The sequence below is a fragment of the Chiroxiphia lanceolata genome, chromosome 19, assembly GCF_009829145.1.
Source record: "Chiroxiphia lanceolata isolate bChiLan1 chromosome 19, bChiLan1.pri, whole genome shotgun sequence".
In the NCBI taxonomy this organism is placed as follows: domain Eukaryota; kingdom Metazoa; phylum Chordata; class Aves; order Passeriformes; family Pipridae; genus Chiroxiphia; species Chiroxiphia lanceolata.
In genome coordinates, this window is record NC_045655.1 from 3961040 (window position 1) to 3982688 (window position 21649).

General features: G+C 45.1%; 2 protein-coding genes across 10 annotated transcripts; one reads left to right on the plus strand and one right to left on the minus strand.

The window, feature by feature from the left end:
• Positions 1-42: 42 nt before the first annotated feature.
• On the plus strand, positions 43-19159 carry LOC116796205 (cytochrome b-245 chaperone 1). Of its 6 annotated transcripts, none has more exons than XM_032706658.1 (11): positions 43-155; positions 2373-2500; positions 3578-3619; positions 4859-4932; positions 5873-5969; positions 7184-7328; positions 7874-7967; positions 12904-13032; positions 13552-13662; positions 15055-15423; positions 17729-19157. In XM_032706658.1, the coding sequence occupies exons 2-8, from the start codon at positions 2416-2418 to the stop codon at positions 12955-12957; spliced, it is 591 nt and encodes a 196-aa protein (XP_032562549.1). In that variant the 5' UTR covers positions 43-155; positions 2373-2415; the 3' UTR covers positions 12958-13032; positions 13552-13662; positions 15055-15423; positions 17729-19157. The 6 variants fall into 6 exon arrangements, with proteins under 6 accessions (XP_032562549.1, XP_032562546.1, XP_032562547.1 ...); XM_032706655.1 differs by having other exon boundaries at positions 13505-13662; positions 17729-19156; XM_032706656.1 differs by lacking the exon at positions 17729-19157 and adding an exon at positions 17370-17688 and having other exon boundaries at positions 13505-13662.
• On the minus strand, positions 13301-21527 carry HEXD (hexosaminidase D). Of its 4 annotated transcripts, none has more exons than XM_032706651.1 (12): positions 21390-21527; positions 20988-21097; positions 20784-20871; positions 19705-19869; positions 18480-18663; positions 17749-17820; positions 16824-17019; positions 16101-16183; positions 15220-15298; positions 15041-15142; positions 14475-14564; positions 13301-13622 (listed from the first exon to the last, which is right to left on the minus strand). In XM_032706651.1, the coding sequence occupies exons 1-12, from the start codon at positions 21453-21455 to the stop codon at positions 13454-13456; spliced, it is 1404 nt and encodes a 467-aa protein (XP_032562542.1). In that variant the 5' UTR covers positions 21456-21527; the 3' UTR covers positions 13301-13453. The 4 variants fall into 4 exon arrangements, with proteins under 4 accessions (XP_032562542.1, XP_032562544.1, XP_032562543.1 ...); XM_032706653.1 differs by having other exon boundaries at positions 21346-21437; XM_032706652.1 differs by lacking the exon at positions 21390-21527 and adding an exon at positions 21236-21301.
• Between the last annotated feature and the right edge of the window lie 122 nt (positions 21528-21649).

The following is a 21649-nucleotide window of genomic DNA, read 5'->3' on the forward strand; positions in this document are numbered from 1 at the left end:
CTCGCCCTGCCGGGAGGGGCGGTTCGCGTGCCCGTCCTTTGCCCTCACCCAAAATGGCGGCGGGCGCGTCCGGCCCTCCCTGAGGCGGGTTCTGTGCGAGGGCGCGGGAGTCGCGGAGGCTGCGGGTCCTCCAGAGCGCGGCCGGAGCCGGGCAGGTACCGCGGGGTCGGGGGTGAGGGCAGGAGGAAGGGGGGCCTCGCTTCGGGATGCGTGGGGAAATAAAACCCGCGCGTTGGGTGGATTTGGGCAGCGCTGCTCCCTGTGTGGGGAGGGTCCCCCGTGCCTCCCCCACGCTGTGGGTGGGGGGAGCAGGTGCAGGAGTGGGAGGTAAAGAAAAAAATGCGCTCTGTAAAGAAAATTTCGCCTGATGCGTGGCCCTGACCTGATGGATATTGGCGGTGAAGGTTTCAAGATGCTCCTTTCAATGGCTTTTGCTGGGTCGCCCTCAGCCGAGGGCTTGGAGGAAGCAAATGAATGTTTATTTTGGTGCTGGAGATCGGTTTAATGGCAAACCCAACAAATTCAAGCAAAATTGAGGGTTTGAAATTGAATTGAAACAGCAGCCCAAAACCACCTCTTTGTCTGTAATCGTAAAATTTTCCTGGTTAAACTTTTGTATTCGCTTAAAGCCACGTTTATGATTTATTTATTAAATGTAAATTTAAGAAGCTGCTTTGGTGCTTTTTATCCCGCGAGGCCCCTCTCTTGCAAACAGCAACCTGTGAGAGACAATTCCATTGATGCTGAGTGTCCAACATTAAACCGAGACTCATTTACGTGGTTAATGAATATGATTAATGGTTAATGACTTTGCTTAATGAATATGGGGGGAGAGACCAAAGTTTGCATGAACGCATTTAACTCATAGTTGTGTGAATTATAAGTAGGGTGTCATATTTGTGAAATACACCCAGATTTCTGCAGTGGTCTCTGTGCATTTGATAACCTTTAGATACCTTTTAGGTTGCAGGCAGGAGAAGGCGCTGTAAGTGCAGAGATATTTTCCGGTACATTGAGAGCAACTCACAGGAGTCATTTGAAAATTAAAGTTTAATGCTTGACATCCGGAGGAGATGGAGCGTGTCTTATGCATAAGTGGTTTTGGCTCTTTCGGTTTCAGATGCTCTTAGATGTGTTGCTAAGAGATTAAAATCAAAAGTCATAGGTGCTTTTTGTTTAACTGAAAGGACTTGGCTAAACCCGCTCCCCTGGAGCTTTGTATCCAAAGTAGCAGAGAATTGCAGGGGTGTCATGTTGCATCCAAGGACAGCAGGATAACTAAAGGACTGAAAATCACATACTTTTCTTTTGTAAGAACCTGGATGTGCTTGGGCCTGCTCTCTACATGTTTTTCATGGTTATTCAAAACCTGATGAATGCTGGCATTCTTCTGGAAACATGTTATCATGGGCAGCCAAGGGCAGCTCAGTGCCAACCTCCTGGAACTGGTTCTGTGGGACAGGCTGCCCAGGGAAGTGGTGGAGTCACCATCCCTGGTGGGCATGGTGCTTAGGGACATGGTTTGGTGGTGAACTGGGCAGTGCTGGCTTAATGATTGGTCGTCATGATCTTAAAGGTCTTTTCCAACCTAAATGACTCCCTGATTTTATTCTGTAAAGAGCAAAAACTTACTGAAAATGCTGCATGGGATTGCCCAGCTCTTACTGGTTTTAATTAGTACCCACCTTTTTAATCTCTACTGTTAGTTTCTGCCTAGGCTGAAGGCATGGTCTTGTTGAGGAAAGACAAAGATACTTCTTGTTGGAAGCTCCTGCTTGTGTTCTTGAGTTGGATTAGAAGATGGGAATGCCATCTGTGGCATTATGGGACACTGGCACTGCCTGGCTGTGGCTGTAACCCCTTCCTGGTGTGTCATCAGGGCTGAGAGACCCGATGTCAGAGGTGCAGGAGGCAGCACTGAGCTGCCCCAGCTCCCAGACTAGTCCTTCACACAGCCCTTTCAGCTGACAGGAAAAATGCTGTCCATTGCTCTTGTTTTATTTGTTTAAGGGCTGCATGAATTAGGAACAACATTGTTCCTGATTCTTGTTTTCCACACTTTTCTTCTGGAATCTGGTTGTGATAGAAAGGAAGAGACTCTTCCACTCAAAATGAGAAGTTTCTCCAAGAGTTCAGATTCCTGTTGATGTTATGCAACTCTCCACGTAACAGTTTTTCTTTGTGGTTGTTTTAAGTATGCACGTTGCTCTTCCTGTGCAAAAACACTGTGTTCTTACCCTGGACATCTTATATAATCTAGATTAAGACTTGATAAATCTTGAAAAAGTGCTAGGAGGGGAGAGGAGTGGAGTCTTCAATGACTTAAAGTTCTTACCTTTTTGTTTGTTTGTTTGTTTGTTTGTTTTGTGCAGTGAGGTTTCATGAGTCACACTGGGCCGTTGGGAGTTTTTGAAGATGTACATGTTGGTTGAAAACCGCACGAGTTCCCTCCTTCATCTGAAGAGGTCACCTGGCATCCGGTCCTGGTCCCTCTGTGTTGGTAAGACCACAGTGTTCCTCTGTTTGTCTCAGAGCTTGCTTTAAGGGAAGAGGGTCATAGAGCAAATTCCTGAAAGAGCCCCTAACAAGAGGTGCCTGTCTTCCAGGCATTCTTCTTTCAAGAAGAGGAATGATCATGCTTTGAACTCTTCCTTTAGCACAGCCACTAAACGAGTCTGAAGTCTCCTCCTCAGCGCGGTGGTTTCACTGTGACACTGCTCGTTTTTCAGCCTGTCATCTGCAGAACCTCAGGAGCTCCTGAACAGAATTTCAAGGGAGTCCTGAAAGAGCAAGAACAGAAAATCAGATGCCATATAGGCACATAAATGGGAAGCTTCTGAAGGGGCTGCATCCTTAGGTCTCAGTTTTCAGAAATGGAAAACTGCTGGGGTTGGATCTCGTGTGTGGTTGGTGGTGAACTCTTAACACTGCTGTGTATGAAATGGGAAGTCATACAGGATGTTCTGAAAGGCATCTTTATAAACACTAATATACAGAAAAAATAAACTACTTAGGGCTGTACTGAGAGAGCTGGTGGGGAAAATGTGACATATCCTGCTTTCCAGCTGAGTGACACCACGAGGTTGTCATTGCTTTCAGTGATTTTGAGCCAAGATCTTTGCAATTGCAGCCTCTGGGGCACGAGGGACTCTTCATCTCCTTCCCCCTCCCTGGGAGAAAGGAGCTGGCAGCTTCTGACACAACTTCATTGCAGAAGTTTTCTTTTGGCTCCACGGGGCACTTAAAGGGACAAATAACGGTGGCAGTGTTTGTGTCAGCAGGCTCCAAGTTGTGCTGTGCTGAGAGGAAGTGTGGTGTAATGGTTACACTGAGTCCCTCTGAGGTTCTGTTCCCAGTTGTGTCACAGCATTTTTATTTCTGACCTCGGCCCATGCACTTTTAGTGCCTTTGCAGAATGCAAGATTTTTTATTCTGGGTTTGGAGAAAAAAAAACCCTGACTTTCACACAGTGATTCATGTTGCAATCACATTTGTCCTTTTTTTGAAAAGTGATGTTTTTCATCAGGGAATTTTAGATTTTTTTTTGTTGTTCTAATTCTCCCCTCTTTCCTCCTAGGCATAGCCTCCATAGGTCTGGCTGCTGCTTATTACAGTGCAGGTAATGACCTATCATTTTTTTTGAGAATTGTTTCTTTCCTGTTGACCTGTTTTTCATGCTGATGACTCCTGTGGAGCTTCTGTCAGGCCTTACACAGGCAGTGGAGGTACCTGTCCCACTTCATGACACGAATATTAAAACCAATGATAATTGTTGCCTGTATGACTTACTGTGCTTTAATGCTCTGTTTCTTGCTCAGCCTCCCTTTCCATTTGCAAGAGTATTTTTAATAATGCTATTTAGTCCTGTGTGTGATTTGTAAATGTGATTAGCTGGTCCTCACAGCTCTCCTGGGAAGACACAGAGTGATTATTTGCCCCCATAATGAAATGATTCCTTTGCCTTTGACTGAAGTGCTCTGTTTCTCTGGAAACTGTCAGATCATCACTGGCAGAGATTACTCAGACACCTTCAGAGATCAGACAGCTCCTGCTGCTTCCCCTCTGCAGTAGAGCAGACTGCACCAAATGCCAGCTCTCCTTCCATCTCTGGGATTTATCCTGGAAGCTGCCCTGTCATTCTCCTGCTGCATCCTGTTAACATCCAATTTTAAAACTTAATGGTGTGTAGGAATATGCTGCCAATGTAATCCATGTATTGTTAATGAAAGAGCAAAATACAGTGAAAGCTGCTTAAGCCACCAGCTAAACCAGCCTTGTTTATTTTAAGACATTGCAACAACGTTTTGTGAAACAATCCTGAGCACAGTTCTACTCTAAAAACCTGAGTAAGCAAATTGCTCAGACTGCTGTATGTAAACATTTCCAGGACGTAAAATGCAAATATTTGTTTGTCAGGAGGGCCAACTGCTTCCTTTTATGCAGAAACATGTTTGCTTCAGTGAATTTTCATTGTCCCTTACCCTTGTCCTCTGCAGCACAAATATTTGGGGGTTGACAGCGGGTTGGCAGTTTTGTGGATGCCTTTTAAGATGCCTTTGCTTTTAGAGAAGAGAAAGATGCAATGTTACAACCTTGTCAGTAATAACATATGCTTATAATTCTATGTGGTTTGAAGCCCAGTGTGAATGAAGTCTCTGAAAAAATGTGAAGAATTTCTCTATTTTCATCCTGAGAGCTGTAAAACAGCTTGTAGTACAACTAAAGGCAAAAATGTTCCGTCTGAGAAACCTTTTTCTCCTTTTATTGCCTTTAAAGGGAGCATGCTGCTTTTAGAACTGTCTGAATGACAAAGAAGGGGGAAAAAAAGCTAAATTTGTGTATTTTTTGCATTGTTCAGACAGCTTGGCATGGAAGCTCTTCTACATGGCTGGGTGTTTCTTTGTGGCAGCACAGAACCTGGAGCAGTGGGAGGTAAGATGCTGAACTCAGGAAATGAGGTGGTGTGAGTAAGAAGCAGTTGGCAGATACTGGTTCCAGCAGCCCCACACACTTGCTCAGTCCAAACAGACCAGTTATGCCTTTGGTTTTGGGGAAACCCTCTGGGGTTGCTATACTGGGACTAGAATTAGGGCAATAATTCTTTGGCTATTTAAGCATGAGAACGTGAAGCTCCACATGGGTATTTTTAAGGGGAGACTTGCCCCAAAATGTTTTGTGGCCTTGTCTTATATAAAAGAGGATGAATGACCAGCACATTCAGCTGCCACAACATGATTTTGTATTTGCCCTTCCAACTAATGACAGAACATTAAATAGGGGAGCTCTGACCTTCCAGGATGCTCAGCTGTTTTCCTCTGGGACAAGAATGGTGTAAGCTGGTTTATAATCCTGTGGACGTTGATTTGTTGGGAGTAGAACTGAGAGCAATAAGCCATAATACAGGATTGTCACCTTGCTGAGCTGAGTTGTGTTAGAATGTGCAACTCACACACGAGACACCCTCTTTTCATGGACTGTCAGGGGTATTTGGGATCTGGTGTAAGCCTGGAGAGAGCACAGCACTGGAATGCCAAGTGCAGACACCAGAAGAGAAAATTACAGGAGTTACAAGTTAGTGTTCACATTTGATTCCAGGCAAAGTTTTTAATGACACAAAGAATGTGGCAAGAGGGGCAAAGAACCCAGTTTTAACTCCCTCCTAGAAGTAACACAGGAGATATGGTAAAATCTGTTAAAACCAAGAGCAAGATTGTGATTTTCAGTCTAATAATAAAGGAATGTCTCTAAACTAGCAATGTGTTTTTCTGTGTTACCAAGTTATTTTCACACAGAACTATTTTTATTTTACTTTGAAGCATAGCTATTGGTGGTGTGTTTAAGAAAATCTTGATTTTCTTTTTTGATTTTACAGGAGGCTGTATTTGATAAGAACAAGGGAACAGTCTGCCTAAAAACATTCAATCTGTACAAAAAAATACTGACCTTGTCCAAAGGAGGCCACGAACAAGGTGAGAAAGCAGCATCTGGTAGAAGATGTGAGCAGCAGAAGAAATGGATGTGTGCCCATTTAATGGGTTCTCAGGAGTTCTGTACTCAAATTAAGTTGCATCTCTTGCCAGATCTTCTCTGTTCCCAAGCAGCAGATGTAACAATCTGCCTCTCAGGGCCCAAATGCCTTTTGCATGTGCTGAATGCATCTTGTTAATTATTTAATCCAAGGTAGCTGGGCTTGCACATTGTTTTCCAGAGCAATCTTAGCCATTCCTTTGGGATGTGATGTGCAGGTTGACCTTTCCCTTGGCTCCCCTGCTTGGCAGGTGGGACTGGTGGAATAACTGAAATTTTGCATCCAGAACTTGAGATTCTGTAATTTAATCTGCTTTTGGTAGCAGGCAAACATTTAGATCTATGCAAGCAGAAATGCTGCATCCTGCAGGTCTATAATGTGCAATTAAAGCAGCCTGTTCAGTGGGCTCAGTTTAATGCAGTCCCTGATGTCTTTTGGGCTTCCTGTTGGATTAACAGAACCTGCAGTGTATCAGGAGTTCTGTTGCAAACTAAAGTAGGATCCTCTTCCCTGTCAGAGCTTTTATTCAAAGCAACTCTCAATGTGCTTAGAAAACTGGCAGCATTTGGAATGTCCTTAAGCTGAACTGGTTTTTAAGCCGTTCATTTTGGAGGTGGAAGAGATGTGGAGAGAAGGATGTTTAATGTTTCTGAACTTCTCTTTAGGGTGTGTGTATACACACTGGGGAGCTGAGCACATCTCTTCCTGAGAGGTTATTTTGTAATATTTGGTAATATAAATATTTCTCTTGGGTACCGTGAACGTGGGGATGCAGGGGCTCTGAGCAGTTAAATATTTCAGTATTTGTTCAGTCTCAGTACACTCCATACCTGTTTACCTGCTCTGTACAGAAAAATAGTTACAACTGTCATTAAAGTGGGAAACACAGCTAACAAATGCCTGGTCCCCAGTCCCTGGTGGGCTGTAGGTGTTGTTCCTCAGGCCTGTACCAGCTGAGGTGTGCTGCACTCACCCCCTGTACGTGTTTATTTTGCCCGAACGGCTCAGCAGCTGTTTGCTGATGCAGGACTGCCCCGGTTGGGTGGGGTCACAGCAGTGGTGCCCAGGAGCAGAGCCCCTGTCCCCCAGGTCCCTCAGTGCTGAGGGTTTCCATCAATGCTGACACACTGCCCTGTTCTCCACGTGTGTTTGCAGTGGTGGCTCTGCTGAGCGAGATCCGGGACGTGAACGTGGAGGAGGAGACCGTGCGGTACTTTGGGAAGGGTCACCTGGTGGTGCTGCGCTTTGTCACTGGATTCTCACACCCCCTGACCCAGAGTGCAGTGCTGGGCTGCAGAAGGTGCAGTGGGGACTTGTTAAATTGGAATGAGTAAGGTGGGAAATACCAATCACATGGGTCAATAAGTGCTGATTATTGAGACTAAGCTCAGTTTTCAGACTCGCTGGTACGACCTCGTGTTACTCAGTTTGGAAACCTTTTAAACCTTAAAGGTTTTCAGTTGTAGATGTTTGGCTAACACCATCTATCAGGATCATATTTAGATATCTAAGATCCCTTTAGTGCTGCATGTCTGCTGGAGTTACCTTCCTCAGCTGTGCAATGGCAGAGGGGATTAATTCTGTTTTGCAACCATTCAGTGTATTAGTTAACAGGGGATTTGTTTTAAGCATTGATAGTGAGGACCCTTGCAGCAGGAACTGGGGAAAGGATTGATTTGTTCTGATGTGGAACTAATGGCTTGGTGTGGGATGCTGTCAGTCCTGATCTGTATGTCATATAGAGTAGTCCCTCCAAGCAGTTATTCCCAAGATTTAATGTGCTCGTTCTTGTCTTGTCAGCACCACAGTTCCACTAACTCTTCCATTGTTTCTTCTTTTCCACAGTGATGTGGAAGCAGTTGCCAAACTCATTACTAGTTTTCTGGAGCTGCACAGAGTAGAAAGCCCCCAAGATTTCTCTCAGAGCAGCGAAACAGAGGCGAGTGATGCAGATGAACCACAGGATAAATACTAATAGTCATCATGAGCTGAAGCAAGCAGAGGCTCTCACACATTTGGAAAACACTCCAATTGGTCTTCAGAAAAAGAAATCCCTCACAACCTTGGTCTGGGCATTTCTCTACAATTTACAATGAGAGGAATCTGTCTTAATGCACCTCATTTAGTGCTAAACTGCTTCGAGACCCACGTTCCAAGAATTGCTGTTGTAGAGTCCAAAGCAAATTCTATTTCATTTGCTCTTCTGCCTTAATTCCTGCATGTGGACACTGCTGGCTTTTGAACTTTGTCAGCTCACCAAACTCGTCTAGGAATAATTATTTATTGATGGATTGGTATGAAATAATTGCTTTCCCATTAGTGAAGCGGAGGTGCAGATGTAAACAGCCTCCTACTGCAAACATCTGCTGCAGGTACAGTATATGAGGTGCAGAAGAGTTGAATTTGTAACTCCTGACGCAGCATTTTGAGGTTTGTCTTGAAATGTTATGACTGAATATATTGCTAAATCCGTTTTAAGCAGCTTAATATATGCAATTAGGTGATGCAGAGTAGTGGCACTTTTATATTCTCTACTACTGACTTGCCATTAGATACCCATGGGAATTTAAGTCTGAGTACCTGTCTTGGAATTCGGAACACCAGGTTGTTTAACCTGTAACATGGTTTTAACTTCCCTTGGCCTGGCTGAGGAGCCATGAATAGCAAAGGGAAGAATGATCATGCTGATGATTCAATGTCTTTGGGATGTTCTAGATTAACCCTGTTCTGCTTCACTTCTGGGCACAGACTGCCCCAGGACAGAATAACTTTTTCCTAGACCTCAATGTTTACTATTTTAACTGTGTGTTTAGAAAGGAAACAAGGACATCTGTTACTTTAGGTAGGGAAAAGTCTGATGTCAAACAACATGGTAGCCTAGAGTTGTTCAGTATTTCCTCACTTGAAATACCGAAGTGCTAAATAATAATTTTTTTAAGATAGCTGGGGTAGATTCCATGTTTGACTTGTACCATGTTTTACTCCAGGTGTGTGGTGTCCTCTGTTCTGACCAATGACTTCACAAATAGTTTAAATATTAACTTTTCAAGGTATTTTTTGAAGTAAAAGCTACCTCTCTAATTCAACATATTCTGTCTAGAAGTAAAACTCCATCGTGTCTACATCAATATGTCAGTACAAGAACAAAATTGTAAAGAGCTGAAAGGTCCTTCAACATGCTTGTACTGAAGTTCCCTAGGTTTTATTTAGGAATCTTATGGTCTTAAGACCTGAATTAGAAAATACTTACACAGTTACTTCTAGGAAATGTGAACAGGGTACAAGGTAACTGTTGTCTGCTTTTGGTTGGCCAGCAGCAAATGTCTTCTGGCAGCAGTTCCTTTAGGACTTAAGAGCCTGTGTTTGTGTTTCAAGTTGCTCTACCTCTACAGAGACAAGGCTCTGAAAAGCTTTCAGCAGAAGCCCTGTCCTGTTGTGTGTTCCACAGACCTGGAGCTGAGCACCTGCTGCTCTGACCAAACCCAGCTTGTACCAGGATTTGCCTTCCAGCTGCTCAGCCCTGGGATGTGGCTGTGAGGCAAAGGCTCAGTGCTGGCAGTGTGAAGTTAATCTCCCTGCAACAGGGAGATGTTTCCTTTAAATAGGAAAAGACCCTCGTAATCACATCAGGTACCAAGGCAGAACTCTGCCAGTACATGTTTGCCAAGTCCTCTGAGTCGGTGGCATAATCATGTGGTTTTCAGTCCCTACCCCACATCACTGCAACTGGGAAGGTGCTGTGTATGAATGTGGGAAAATTAGGCAATTAGCTGAATTTGGCCTTTATTCTGAAGCACAGCTGTAGGTTGAGCATAGTTATCAAACCTGTTTAAATGTTGCAGGGTGTAACACCTTGGAGAGTTCCTCATTTAAATCCATTGTAATATATACCCCAAGTGGTGCTTGTTTTAGAGAGAGGAGAATGACATTGGAGATTTGGAGAACTCTTTCTTTCCCTAAAGTGTAAAGTGAGAATGATGAGTGTTCTCAGGACTTCCAGTAAGAAATACTGAAAAAACCTAGAGTATTTAATGGTACAGTGGAGGCACAGCCTGTGGTAACTGCTGCTCTGTGTCAGGGACATGCAGAGGCCATTCATGGTGTGCATTGCACTTACATTTTGAGCCCATGGAGTGGACCATGGATAAACCAGGAAAAACTACCTGCATTCAGTCATAGCTATACTGGGTTTCTTTTATATTCCCATGAGAGCTGACATTCCATGGAAGATGTAAACCATGCTGTAGTTTTCCAGTTAAAATCAGCTTTTGAAAGGTACGTCTGCTGGTGTGACCCTGCACTGCACCCTGTGTCCTGCTTCTGCTGAGCTCTTGTGCATCCAGCTTGCTGTGCATTCCTGGTGTCAGTCATGGATGTCCTTATGGACTATGCAATGTCTCACACAAACACTGAAACAAGGTAAGGAAAATTGAGAATCCTCAGAAAGGGGAATGACCTGTAATAAGGTACAACATGGCTTAAAGTACATCCTGTGGAGTAAGTTGCCTTTTGGGCTGATGTCCAGTGATCACCTCTTTGAAGGTGCTGTGTGGTGTCCCCCTCAGCCCTCAGTGTCCTGCAGTGGTGGCAGGAGAGGGATGGCAGCTGCCATGCACTGTGTGTCTGAGAGGGGTGTTTTGACTCCTCAGCCTCTCAGAGCAGCTGAGCCATTCCCTCTAAGCCATTTCCATTTGGCATTGGGCAGCTCTGCCACTGTACAAACAAGTACAGCTCCAGTGGGAACCTGAATTCCATAGTCTGAGCTAAAGGGAAGCACTGAGGGAATTGTCTCTTACTGTGGGTTCTGCCTGGTGTATTTGGGCACTGCTGTCTGATACACTTGGGAGCTTCTTGTTTCTCTTGGTCCACATTTGCTTCCTGTCCTCAAAAACTTTATCTTCTGTAGCTGGAAGACATCACCATGTTATCGTGTTTTGCAGTAACTGTGTGTGTGTAAATTTAACTTGCAAATGGCCTTAAACACGGATTTGGTTCTGGCAGTGTCTGTGCACTCCTCAGTGATGTGGTGCAGCTTGAACTGTTGAGGACAGCAGGTGCTAACTCAGGACAGGTGCTGTTCTTCCCTCTTTGGACTAGTCCTCTCTCATCCTCTTTTGCCACTTCTTACCATTTTGCCAAAGGCTTTTTTGGATGGTTTTCCTCACTCCTCCTGGGCCCAGCAGTTTGAAAGGCCCAGTAAGTGTAGCCTTAGGTGTGCCTGGTGTGAAGTGGCTTGGACTCAAAGAATGATGTGAAAGACTAGTTTTGTTAGGAAATTAGGTACTCCTGGGACAGTATTACAGGAGATGTAGTTGTCTTTTTTGCATATCAGGCCATCTACTGACTTGTGCCTGGACAGCTGTACTTTATAAGACTTAGAAATTATTTAAAACCAGAGCTTAGGTTAGACTTAACACCCTGCCCCATAAAACCAACCCCTTCTGTCATGTCCTTTACCACAACTGTGCTGTAGTGACAAGAGCCAGAGTGCATGGAGTGCATGCTGTAGAGAGGGAGAACACTGCTTTAGGTAAGGTATAATCCAATACTGGGATATTTCACAGTGAAGTAGCGTCAATTGTGCAAGAAAATCAAAGTATTTAAACTGTCTAGTTGATATCTGACTCCTGAGCTGTATTTATGAAGTTACAGATACCAAAAACTCAGCTGGCTTAATAGTAAATAAAGAGTGCTAGTCTGACACTGTCATAGACTGCTGAGGCAAAAATCCTTCTTGAAACTGTTTAGAAATTGCCTTTTTTTTTTTTTACTGTAAAATTGCAAGTAGAATTGCAGCAAGGCCTTGTTATACTGTCTTTTTTTTAAACAAAGTCCATTGATAAAATCAACTTTGATAACTTGTTTTGCATCACTGTAGTATTTTGTATTGTTTTTAATTAAAATTATTAAAATATTAATGGCTGTCTAAATTACTACTTGACACGGACCTGCTGGAGGAGTTAATGGGGATCCAGCTCTCCACTGGTGAATATATTTCCATCTTCCCTCCTTTAAACCAAACCAACATGCCACACACACAAAAAAGAAGCACATTTCCACAAACATTTTGAGTATCAAAGGATTTATTCAAGGAAAATAAGTTAAGATCTTGTTTAGTTCAAGGCATGTAACTTTCCTAATTAAGGTCTGCATAGCAATTGCTTATTTTTAGATAAAAATCTGCATGTGGACCTAATCACTGAGGCTCTCATTGAGAAAGTTAAAGTTTGTCTTATGCTGTACTTGTACTTTCTGAATCTAGAGATTGTTCCAAGAAAATTTCAATACCTGTGCTTCAAAAAAAAAAAATAAAAATTAAAGGAATAAGTGAAGCACAAGTAAATATTTTGAATATTCATGGTGATGTATTTAACTACCAGAGTTTTGAATTATTTCCACTGTGGTGTTTATCTTCTTGCTCCAGTTACGTCCACAAAATATACTGCCACACAATATGAAGAGTTTGATATTAAAGCAGAATAAACCAGCATTTTCCCCTCATATTCAGTAACTTTAAGTCATGCCTCAAACTGGGACAAACCTGCAGTTTCAGGTTTTGCAGAGCTCAACAGGTGCCTTAGAGAGCGGGATGGTGCTTTTCTGTGGGAATGAGACTAAGCTGAGGTTAAATGATGCTTTGGCAGCCAGTGCAGCAGCCCAATGTTTGGCAGTTTTCCCTCCCAGTCCAAGGGTCACTATTCCTGGAGCTCCCTCTGGCTCTGGCCTGGGATGGCACCTGTCCCCTCTGCCTCTGCTGTGACCTGTCAGCACCTGACAGGGCCTTGCTCAGACCTCTGCAAAAGGCTGGATGTTAATCCCTGACCTCAGGCTAATCAAAGCAGGATTTAAGCCCCATGCTTCTATGTGTTTTGAAGACTGAAAAAATCCAACCCAGAATCTGGAACTGCTCCCTGCTGTGGAAGGACTAGTGATGGAATGGCAGGACACAACACAGCTGACACACGGAGGAGTGGCAGGACAGAACAAAGGACCTAAAGCATGGTGTAAGTATCCTAAATATTTCTTTTTATGAAAATTGCAAAGGGTGGACATGTTGGGAACTGACTGGAGTAGAACTTGTAGAACTTTTCCAGGTATTGTTAAGTAAGAAAGTCTATTGCTACAAATACTGAATGTGGAAGAAACTGGGTTTTTCTCCAGAGTTGTGACTCTCCTGCATTCTGTTATGCAAGGGCAGCAAACCTGACTTACAGGGCAGGTGAATTAAGGCTCAGTGTGTGTTAAGGCAGGAAGATTAAACCAGACTTGAAGTCTATTACACCAGTAAATTCCTTCTTGCCCTCAGGTCACTGTTGTTTAATCACAGTTCAGCTCTCCAGATGACAAACTCCAGCTCCATGACTCGTTGCTGATTTCCACTAGCCATGTTTTCCCATGGAATGAGACAGACTAATTGAAGTGCCCCTAATTTTGTGCTTTTATTGCTTCATCTAAATCATCCACCACTTGCTGCAGCTTCTGTAGGCTGGGGTGGACGTTCTCCTCCATCCACTCCTCTATAGCACACTGGTGGAAAACTTGCTCCATGGCTGCTTGAAGGTCTTGCACCACAGCATTCCACTTGGAGAGGAGACTGAGCAGAAATGAGAGGGAAGGAACAATGACATTTGCAGGTGAGCTCTGCCTCAGGGGAGGGTTGGTTTACTGGCCTTAGGAAGGGAGTGCTGTCCTTAAAGTGACTTTACAGGAAAAGAAGCATCTATTACAAGAGCCCAAAGGACTTGATTTTGTTCAGATGGCAAAAGGTTGATGCTGTTTCTGTTTAAGTACCAATAATCCTGGCACTCTTCTCATGCAATGACTTTTAAAGTACCGAGATGGGAGCTCAAAAAACCACTATACACATTTTAAGTGTAACTGAAACCTGCTGTGAGACTTGTTGGGAATTTAATTCTGGGTTTTATCAGAAAGAGTAGATGCAGTTGGATATTCACCTTATCACAGCAAAAAAAAATCAGCATGAATTGGCAAAATGTGTAGGACCAGTTCTGAACAGCACATGGTGACAGGGAGCTGGGAAAAGGGTCTGGATTTATTCCAATCCCTGTCTGGAAGCTGGTCCATGGTGAAATCCTACACCAAGGCCAACCAGTGCAGTGAGGTGCAGCAGGGCTGCACAGGAGTAGACAAGGGAGAGGTTTTTGGAGACCAGTTTTGTACTTGTATTCAAAGAACTTATTCATCAGAAGGCAGGCAAACATAAAACTAGAATCATAGAATGGTTGGAGTTGGAAGGGAACTTTGATCATCTAAATCCAACCCCAACATTTTCTGTTTAAAACCATATTATGAATACTTGATATTGTTTGATTCCCACTGATGCTTCTGAGATAATTACAGAAAGAGGCAAGGACTCAAAACTTGTAATTGAGTGCCCAAAATATGACAGAGTATTTCCCATGTGATGCAAAACTAGAGGTGTTACCTGACTGCATCTGGCTGGAAGAGGTGCATTATTATAGGATGAATAATCTTCCTTTTTCTGTGGTAGGGGCTGAACCAGCCTGTGACATACCTGAAAATGGATGTTAATAGGAGCTCAGTTTGAAAGAGCAGTGACATCTGTGTTTGTAGGGTGACAGGGAGGTGGGTAAGACTTTAGCTGAACTTCTGCACAGAGATAATGCTTAAGGAGTAAGTTTATTTAAGTCTGCATATCTTTGGAACTAGCTTGTAAAAGACTGTTCTTGGCAGATGATAAAAACTGATCATCTACTGCAGTTTAAGTTTCATTTCGAGCTCCTTTTTTTGTAACTGCACCATTCAAAAATTTCATTTTAACTTTAAACAGCAGTAAAATGTAACTCAGGAAAGAACCAGATGCTTGAAATAAGGCAGCACATAGTATTTAGGAATTCTGCTGAAATATTTAAAATTTTCAGCTAAATATTATGTTCTGCTGAGGTGCCAATGATGCCTGAAATGCAGAGCTTGATGTTTAAATCACTTTGATGGGGCAGCCAGGCAGGGAGTCAACATAAACCTCATTACCTGTTCCTTTCAAGAAGTTCATCCACTGATGACTTGAGGTAGAAGCTCACTTGTGTCACAAGGGTGAGGATGTTGCTCCCAGGAAAGGTGCCCAGACTTGTGCTGGACAAAGAGGATCCATCAGTTTCTGAACTTACCACACAACGAGAAGCACCCGAATTCTCCAGCTGGAATTTTACCTCATGTAAGTATCAATTTCCAGGTTAGACATTCCCAGGAGCTTTTCCACATTCTCTTTAACCTTTTCAGAGTAGCCACCTGGCAGAAGACAGTGGAAAATAAGCAAAAGGAGCCTAAGGAACCAAAATGTTCATACAAGAGGGTTTTTCTGGAGTACTCTGCACTGGCTCAGCAGTTCTTCCTGGATGGAGATTTTGTAAAAGGTAAAATGAGAATAGAAGAAGGAAAAAACACTTGTGGGTGGGAAGTGGAGCACAAGGTCTTTCACACAGTTTTCTGGTAAAGCACTTCCCAGCTCTGAGCCTCCCATTCAGGATGCTGAATATTTGTAGTGCCTGAGTTAAAAATCAGTAAGCTGTGGGGCTTTATTTTGAAAATAAGAAATGCAGCAAGACAAAAAAACCCCCTTTCTGTTGACAACTGCCTGTAAAGAAACCAGAGCTACAGGAAGTATTTTACCAGGCAGTGTCCTTCCTGCATCCATTTTAAGAAAATTGATTAGTCAATGCAACTTTTATACTTCAGCAAGATCTAAATCTAAACTAAATGAATCTAATTTATATGTCAGTATTGTTTCAAATCAGTTTAAAAAGCAATTCAGCTTCTTTAATTTATTTTTTTAGTATAAACATGAAGTTTTCCATCATCTGTGGGTTAGAACAAAATAAATGATGAGTATCCAATGGCTATTTTTAAATACTTAGGCCAAGAGGCTTCTCTGCTGCCATACTGCAAACTATAATTTACTGTTCATAATTCAGACCACGAGCAGATAGTCAAACCACCTCAAAATATAATAAGCCTGTGCCAAACCTTAGGGCAAGGGCAGTTCCCTCTTGGGCAAGGCATTAGCTGAGAGAGAATAAAGTTGTCATTGTACCATTCTTTAGTGCCTGCAGACACACAGCCAGGGATGGAATTGCCACTGGGAGAAGCTCACACAAAACAGAGAAGTGATCATACCTAGGTAAAAAAAAATCCATTAATTAGACAGTTTACTGGCAGAACATACTAAATAAATAGGAAGTTTTAATATTTCAATCATTAAAATTAAAGAAAAATTTAGAAACATCAGTTTCTGTCTCAGAGAAGGGACTTTCTATTCCTGAAACACAAAGTATTTTTGTCTTACTAATAAGAACATATAAAATCAAATTACTTTCTCAAGGCAAATCAGAGAGAGAAATTGGAATTCAGCTCTCTGGTATTCCCTTAGACCTCCTGACTTGCATAAAAACCTTTTAGTCCTTCTTTACATGAACAAGTTCTTCTCTCTTATGCAACTTCATTCTGTTTGAGTTCACATCAGACATTCCAGATACATCCACCATGCATGAGCTATGTTCTCTATAAGCACTTTAGGTGGCACAAAGTACATTCAAGCTTTCAAACCCAATCTGCTGGTGGAGGTGTGTCCAAAACAATTGCTCCTGCTGGTTAGTGCTGTACCACCTGAGTGGAACTCTGAGGCTCAGCAGTGACTGACAGGAAGGATTGCAGGGTTGCAGAGTTCCCTTCCAACTCCCCAGCCTCCTTGTACCTCTTAGGGAGTTTTGGGGTGGAAGTTTGTCTTCCTGGAACCATTCCAAAGGCTGTTCCTCACCTCTGCCAGCCGGTCAGGGCGATACCTTCAAGGACATCAGGGGGGGTCCTGCTGGCCACTTCCAGCCACTCCAGGTGGTTCTTCAGGTGGTGCCCAATAAGTGTGAGGGACTGATTCACTCCTGTGGCCCCTTTAAAGGCACTTGCAAACCACACCTTGGAGAAGCCACATCTCCGATACTTCTCTATGAGCTGCACTGCAATGAGACACACAGGGACACTCACAGCATGAGTCTTCTCCATTTTCAGCCCTGGCTGAAAATGCTGAAGAGGAACCAAGGTCCAGTTCCAACAGGTTGATGAGGTCCCAAGGATGGGACATTTGACACCTTCTCTGAGGAGCCTTTTTGGTGGCTGCCCTCCTGTTTTCATGTGCCCACTTAACTGTATTCCATTCCCTTGGATTGTTACAGTGCTAAAAGAACCCTGGGCATGTAACAAGCCCGCACAACATCTGACAGCTTATTCTTTTTCCAACAAAGAAATATTTTCATGCATGTTAAGTGCCTGACTGGAGCCTTTAGGAGTTTCCCTTTGAATTCTGTAGATGTCTGAAGCCTTGAAGCTTCTTTTGCAGAGCTGCTCAATACAGGGCTATTGGCTCCCACTGGTTTCAGTGTTGATGTAACAGTGCTTGTGAAAAACCTCTCAATGCCCTATCAGTGTTGAAAAGAATTAAGCAGCAGACAATGCAAGTCCTTCATAGCAGAAACAGTAAATTTTCTAGTAAAAGAAAATTAGTAATAGCAGCTCTTATGTGAAATCAAACGAGCTGTGTTCACGCTATTAAAGCAACAAAAAGCAATTTAACAAAAATAGAATTGCTTGGTGTCCAACTAAGGTATGTTTTAATGACACAATCTTGCTTTGGCTATTTTGCTTAAACAGCTCTTTGCTTCTACACAGGTCAGCAGAGAAGCACAAACCTTTGCCCTCCACGTCCAGGTCGGCTGCATAGTCCCAGATCATGGGCTGCACCAGCTGTGGGACCCCGGAGTCTGGAAGGAACAGAGCTCTCCTAAGTGATGGAAAACAGCCAGGTAAAAGTGAGAACTAAGTACAGACTATTGGTGCAGTAGCACGTGTAAGGTAGCTCTGAAAATGCTGGAACTCCATCTATGCTCAGACTACTCAAATTTTAGTAGTGGTTTCATATTTTTCAACAAACAAGACTCGTGATGTCAAGGTCTTGGAGCTACCCCACAATTCAGTGTCCGAGTCCTCCTGGTGTGCACCATGATCACAGAGGTGTTCACAGGGCTGCAGCTTCTCTGTGTGTTTGCACCACTGGGACCAGGTGCTGCACAGAGCAACAACAAACATTAGAAGGTGGTGAGAGGCACAGAGATTTGGACTTGGACCACAGGCTGTTTTATTTGAATGTGTTGAGAAAGTAGAATTGATGGCAACCACTGCAGGATGAGCATTTTGTTTAAGTGTATGTGTTCAGACTGGCCCACAGTCACACAGAAAGTCTGTGACAGCCAAGGACTGAGTGTTTCTATTCTCTGGTCAAACATATATATATATATATATATATATAATCTCAACTCTTCTTGTTTTCATTATTTTCAGTGCCAGCAAATCTGTTTTAACTAGTTGTATAAACCTTTTTGTATGACACAAAACATGCCTCAGCCCATCCCTGGTCACACACCTGCCAGTGTCTCCTCACTCATCCCCCTGAGCATGTCGTCCCACACGATGGGAGTCACCCTGGGGTAAGATGAGGCCACACAACTGGCAACTGCCTTTATGTGGGCCAAGCACAGCTTCTCTGGGGTGTTGTCTGGCTGCTGCAGCCACTGCTTTGACTCCTCTCCTTCACCGAGGTAGTAGACCTGAAACATCAGGCAAAGAATCCTGACTGCTTATACAGAAAAAGAAAATGAGTTTGACACAGTATCATTAAGTCATACAATATTCCAAACCTTTTGCCCAGATGGGACACCCTGAGGGGAGATATTCAGAAGCACCTCTCAGTGCTGAAGACACTGCAAGCATTTCTGTCAGTCTGCAGGAGACTGTGGCCATGACTACATGCATCACATAAGGGAATTTTCCTATAAAAACTAAAATATTTAAATGCTGTATTTGCCCTTGGAAGGTTTGTTCTTGGGAGTAGCTCTCACCACATTTATTACCTTTAAATCTGGCAATACATCAGGTCCTGAGTTATATAAAATGAGGTTCCTGTCTCAGGGAAGGAGATCATCTGTATGAGTCTAAAAGCAACTTGGGGGCATGTCCAAGTGCAGCCCCCCATACTTGGTCCATGCAGAGAGTGGAGTCAGGCCTGTTAAGCTGGATATGCATTTAGACTCTTTGTTGGTTTAGAGCAGGTTTTACCCACAACACATTTATTCTACATAAATAGCATTTTGCTTTATAAAAACTCCCAAGACAAAAAAACCCCCAAACATTTCCCACCATAAAAAGGCTTATTTTGAGTAACCTGGCCAGAACAATGAGACAACATCTTACATAAAACTCATATCATTTGTAATGAACAGCTCCAATGGATAATCTAACTTCAATCTCACTTTAAATACTCATTTGACCTAAACCCAAGTGCTGAGTTAGATTTAAGAAGCTGCTTTCAATACTTTGATATTACATTCAGACCAATAGAAATGACATCCTGTGCTCCTGAAATTATTTAGTGTCAAAAAGACTTTTCTACACCGGCTTGAGTTGTGTTTTCTGTCCCCAAAATCCCACTCAAACTGAAATGCAGAGTCACAGAATCACAGGATATTCCAAGTTGGAAGGGACCCGTGAGGATCACTGAGTCCAGCTCTTAAGTGAATGGCCCATACAGAGTCTCAGCCCTTACCATCCTCCTCAAAGGAAAAACATTCCAGGCTCAAGAGAAGTCCCACCTCATCACATCCGATGTGGAACCATTCCAGGCCCTCGTGCAGGGCCATGACCTGGTCAACCATGGCCTTGATCAGCGCCAGAGACTCCTCCTTGTGCGGGTTCAGGGCGTTGGGCAGCGCCGGCACCTCCCGCAGATGAGCGAACTCCCTGTGCTTCAGCACAAACTGCAAGGGAAAGGAGAGCCTGGGGAGCAGCCACAGAACGAGGGGACAGCAGTGTCCCCTGTCACCAGGGCTCTGAGAGCAGGTCCTGCTAAAACTGGGTGTGGCTGTGAATGAACACCAGGGACAGGCTGGGGGGACACGGCTCTGACCCATGGTGCTGAGGAGTCTCTGGGTGCAGGAAATGGTGCAGTGTGACCCTGATGCCAAATCCTGCAGCTGGCACAGCTGGACAACGGGAACATCGGGATTTACATCAGAGATTTCCCAACACAGAATCACATCATGGTTCAGTGGGTCATCTGGTCCCACCTCCCTGCTCAAGCAGGGTCATCCCAGAGCACACGGCACAGGATTGTGTCCAGACGGTTTTTGAATATCTCCAGTGAGGAAGACTCCACACCCTCTCTGGTCAATCTGTTCAGTGCTGGGTCACTGCACAGGGAAGAAGTTCTTCCCCATGTTCAGGTGCAGCTTCCTGGGCATTGTTTCCTGCTTGTTCCTCTTGTCCCATTGCTGGGCCCCCCAATCAGAGCCTGGTCCATCCTCTGCCCCCTCCCTGCAGCCCCTGACACACACTGGGGAGGTCCCCTCTCAGTGTCTCCTCTGGAGGCTGAACAGCCCCAGCTCCCTCAGCTTTCCCTTGTCACAGACATGCTCCATCCCTTCAGCATCTCTGCAGCCTCCCCTGGACCTGCTCCAGCTGCTCCGTGTCCCTCTTATCCCGAGAATCCCAGCACTGGACACAGCACTGCCGATGTGCCTCCCAGGGCTGAGCAGAGGGGGCAGGATCACTCCCTGACCTGCTGGCAATGCTCCCTAACGCACCCCAGGATCCCATTGTGCTCCTTGCCCCCCAGGCACTGCCAGCTCAGCACATCTCCCCTGCTCCCCCATCGCAGCCCTGCCCCGCTCACCTCCATGTGCCCGAAGCTCTGCACCAGCGGCACCACGTCCAGGCCCTGCGCCCGCGCCCGGCTCAGCACAGCCCGGAGCTCCGCGGGGCTGCGGAGAGACACGTCAGTGCCCCAGGGCACCGGGGGGTACCAGGCAGGTGGTACCCGTGGGTACACGGCAGTGCCTGCGGCTCTGTGGCAGTACCTGTGGGTACATGGCTGTACCTGTAGGCGTGCGGTGCCCGCAGCGGCTCCAGCGGTCCTGTATACGGAAAAGTGTCCTCATATTCCATCAGCAGCCCGGTGGCACCGAGGTCACGGAACAGCGGCAGCACCTGCGGGAGGGAGGGGACAGCGGGGGTGCGGCCGGGCCGGGATGAGTCCTGTTGTCCCCATCCCCTCCTTACCTGGGCCAGGTCAATCCCTCACCTGTGCCAAGTACGTCCGCCACCTGCCCCAGGTACACCCCTTACCTGCGCCAGGCATATTCCTCACCTGTGCCCGGTAAATCCTGCACCTGCCCCAGGTCCTTCCCTAACCTGTGCCCGGTAAATCCTGCACCTGCCCCAGGTCCTTCCCTAACCTGTGCCCGGTAAATCCTGCACCTGCCCCAGGTCCCCCCCTCACCTGTTCCAGGTACGGCGCGCGGGGCGCGGCGCCCTTCAGGTCCAGGTGCACCAGGCGCCGCCGCATGCTCCGGCCTCGATTGCTTTAGGCTGCCGCCGCCGTGCCCCAGCACGCACCGCCGGCCCGCGTCCCACCGCCTCGGCCCCGCTGTCCCGGCGCTGCCAGCCCGCGTCCCGCTGTCCCCGTGTCCCGCTGTTCCGGTTTCCCGCTGTCTCGCTGCCGCCCCTCCGCCGCTCCCGGCCCTGTGCCGGATCCTTCCG

Coding starts and splice junctions, on each gene's coding strand:
- LOC116796205 (XM_032706658.1), top strand. CDS start 2,416: ATGTACATGTTGGTTGAAAACCGCACGAGTTCCCTCCTTCATCTGAAG. Junction 5,970..7,183: donor CAAAGGAGGCCACGAACAAG/GTGAGAAAGCAG, acceptor GTGTGTTTGCAG/TGGTGGCTCTGCTGAGCGAG. Junction 7,329..7,873: donor GCAGTGCTGGGCTGCAGAAG/GTGCAGTGGGGA, acceptor TCTTTTCCACAG/TGATGTGGAAGCAGTTGCCA.
- HEXD (XM_032706651.1), bottom strand. CDS start 21,455: ATGCGGCGGCGCCTGGTGCACCTGGACCTGAAGGGCGCCGCGCCCCGC. Junction 21,098..21,389: donor GCGCGCCGTACCTGGAACAG/GTGAGGGGGGGA, acceptor TCCCTCCCGCAG/GTGCTGCCGCTGTTCCGTGA. Junction 16,184..16,823: donor GCCCTGACCGGCTGGCAGAG/GTGAGGAACAGC, acceptor TTTTTTACCTAG/GTATGATCACTTCTCTGTTT.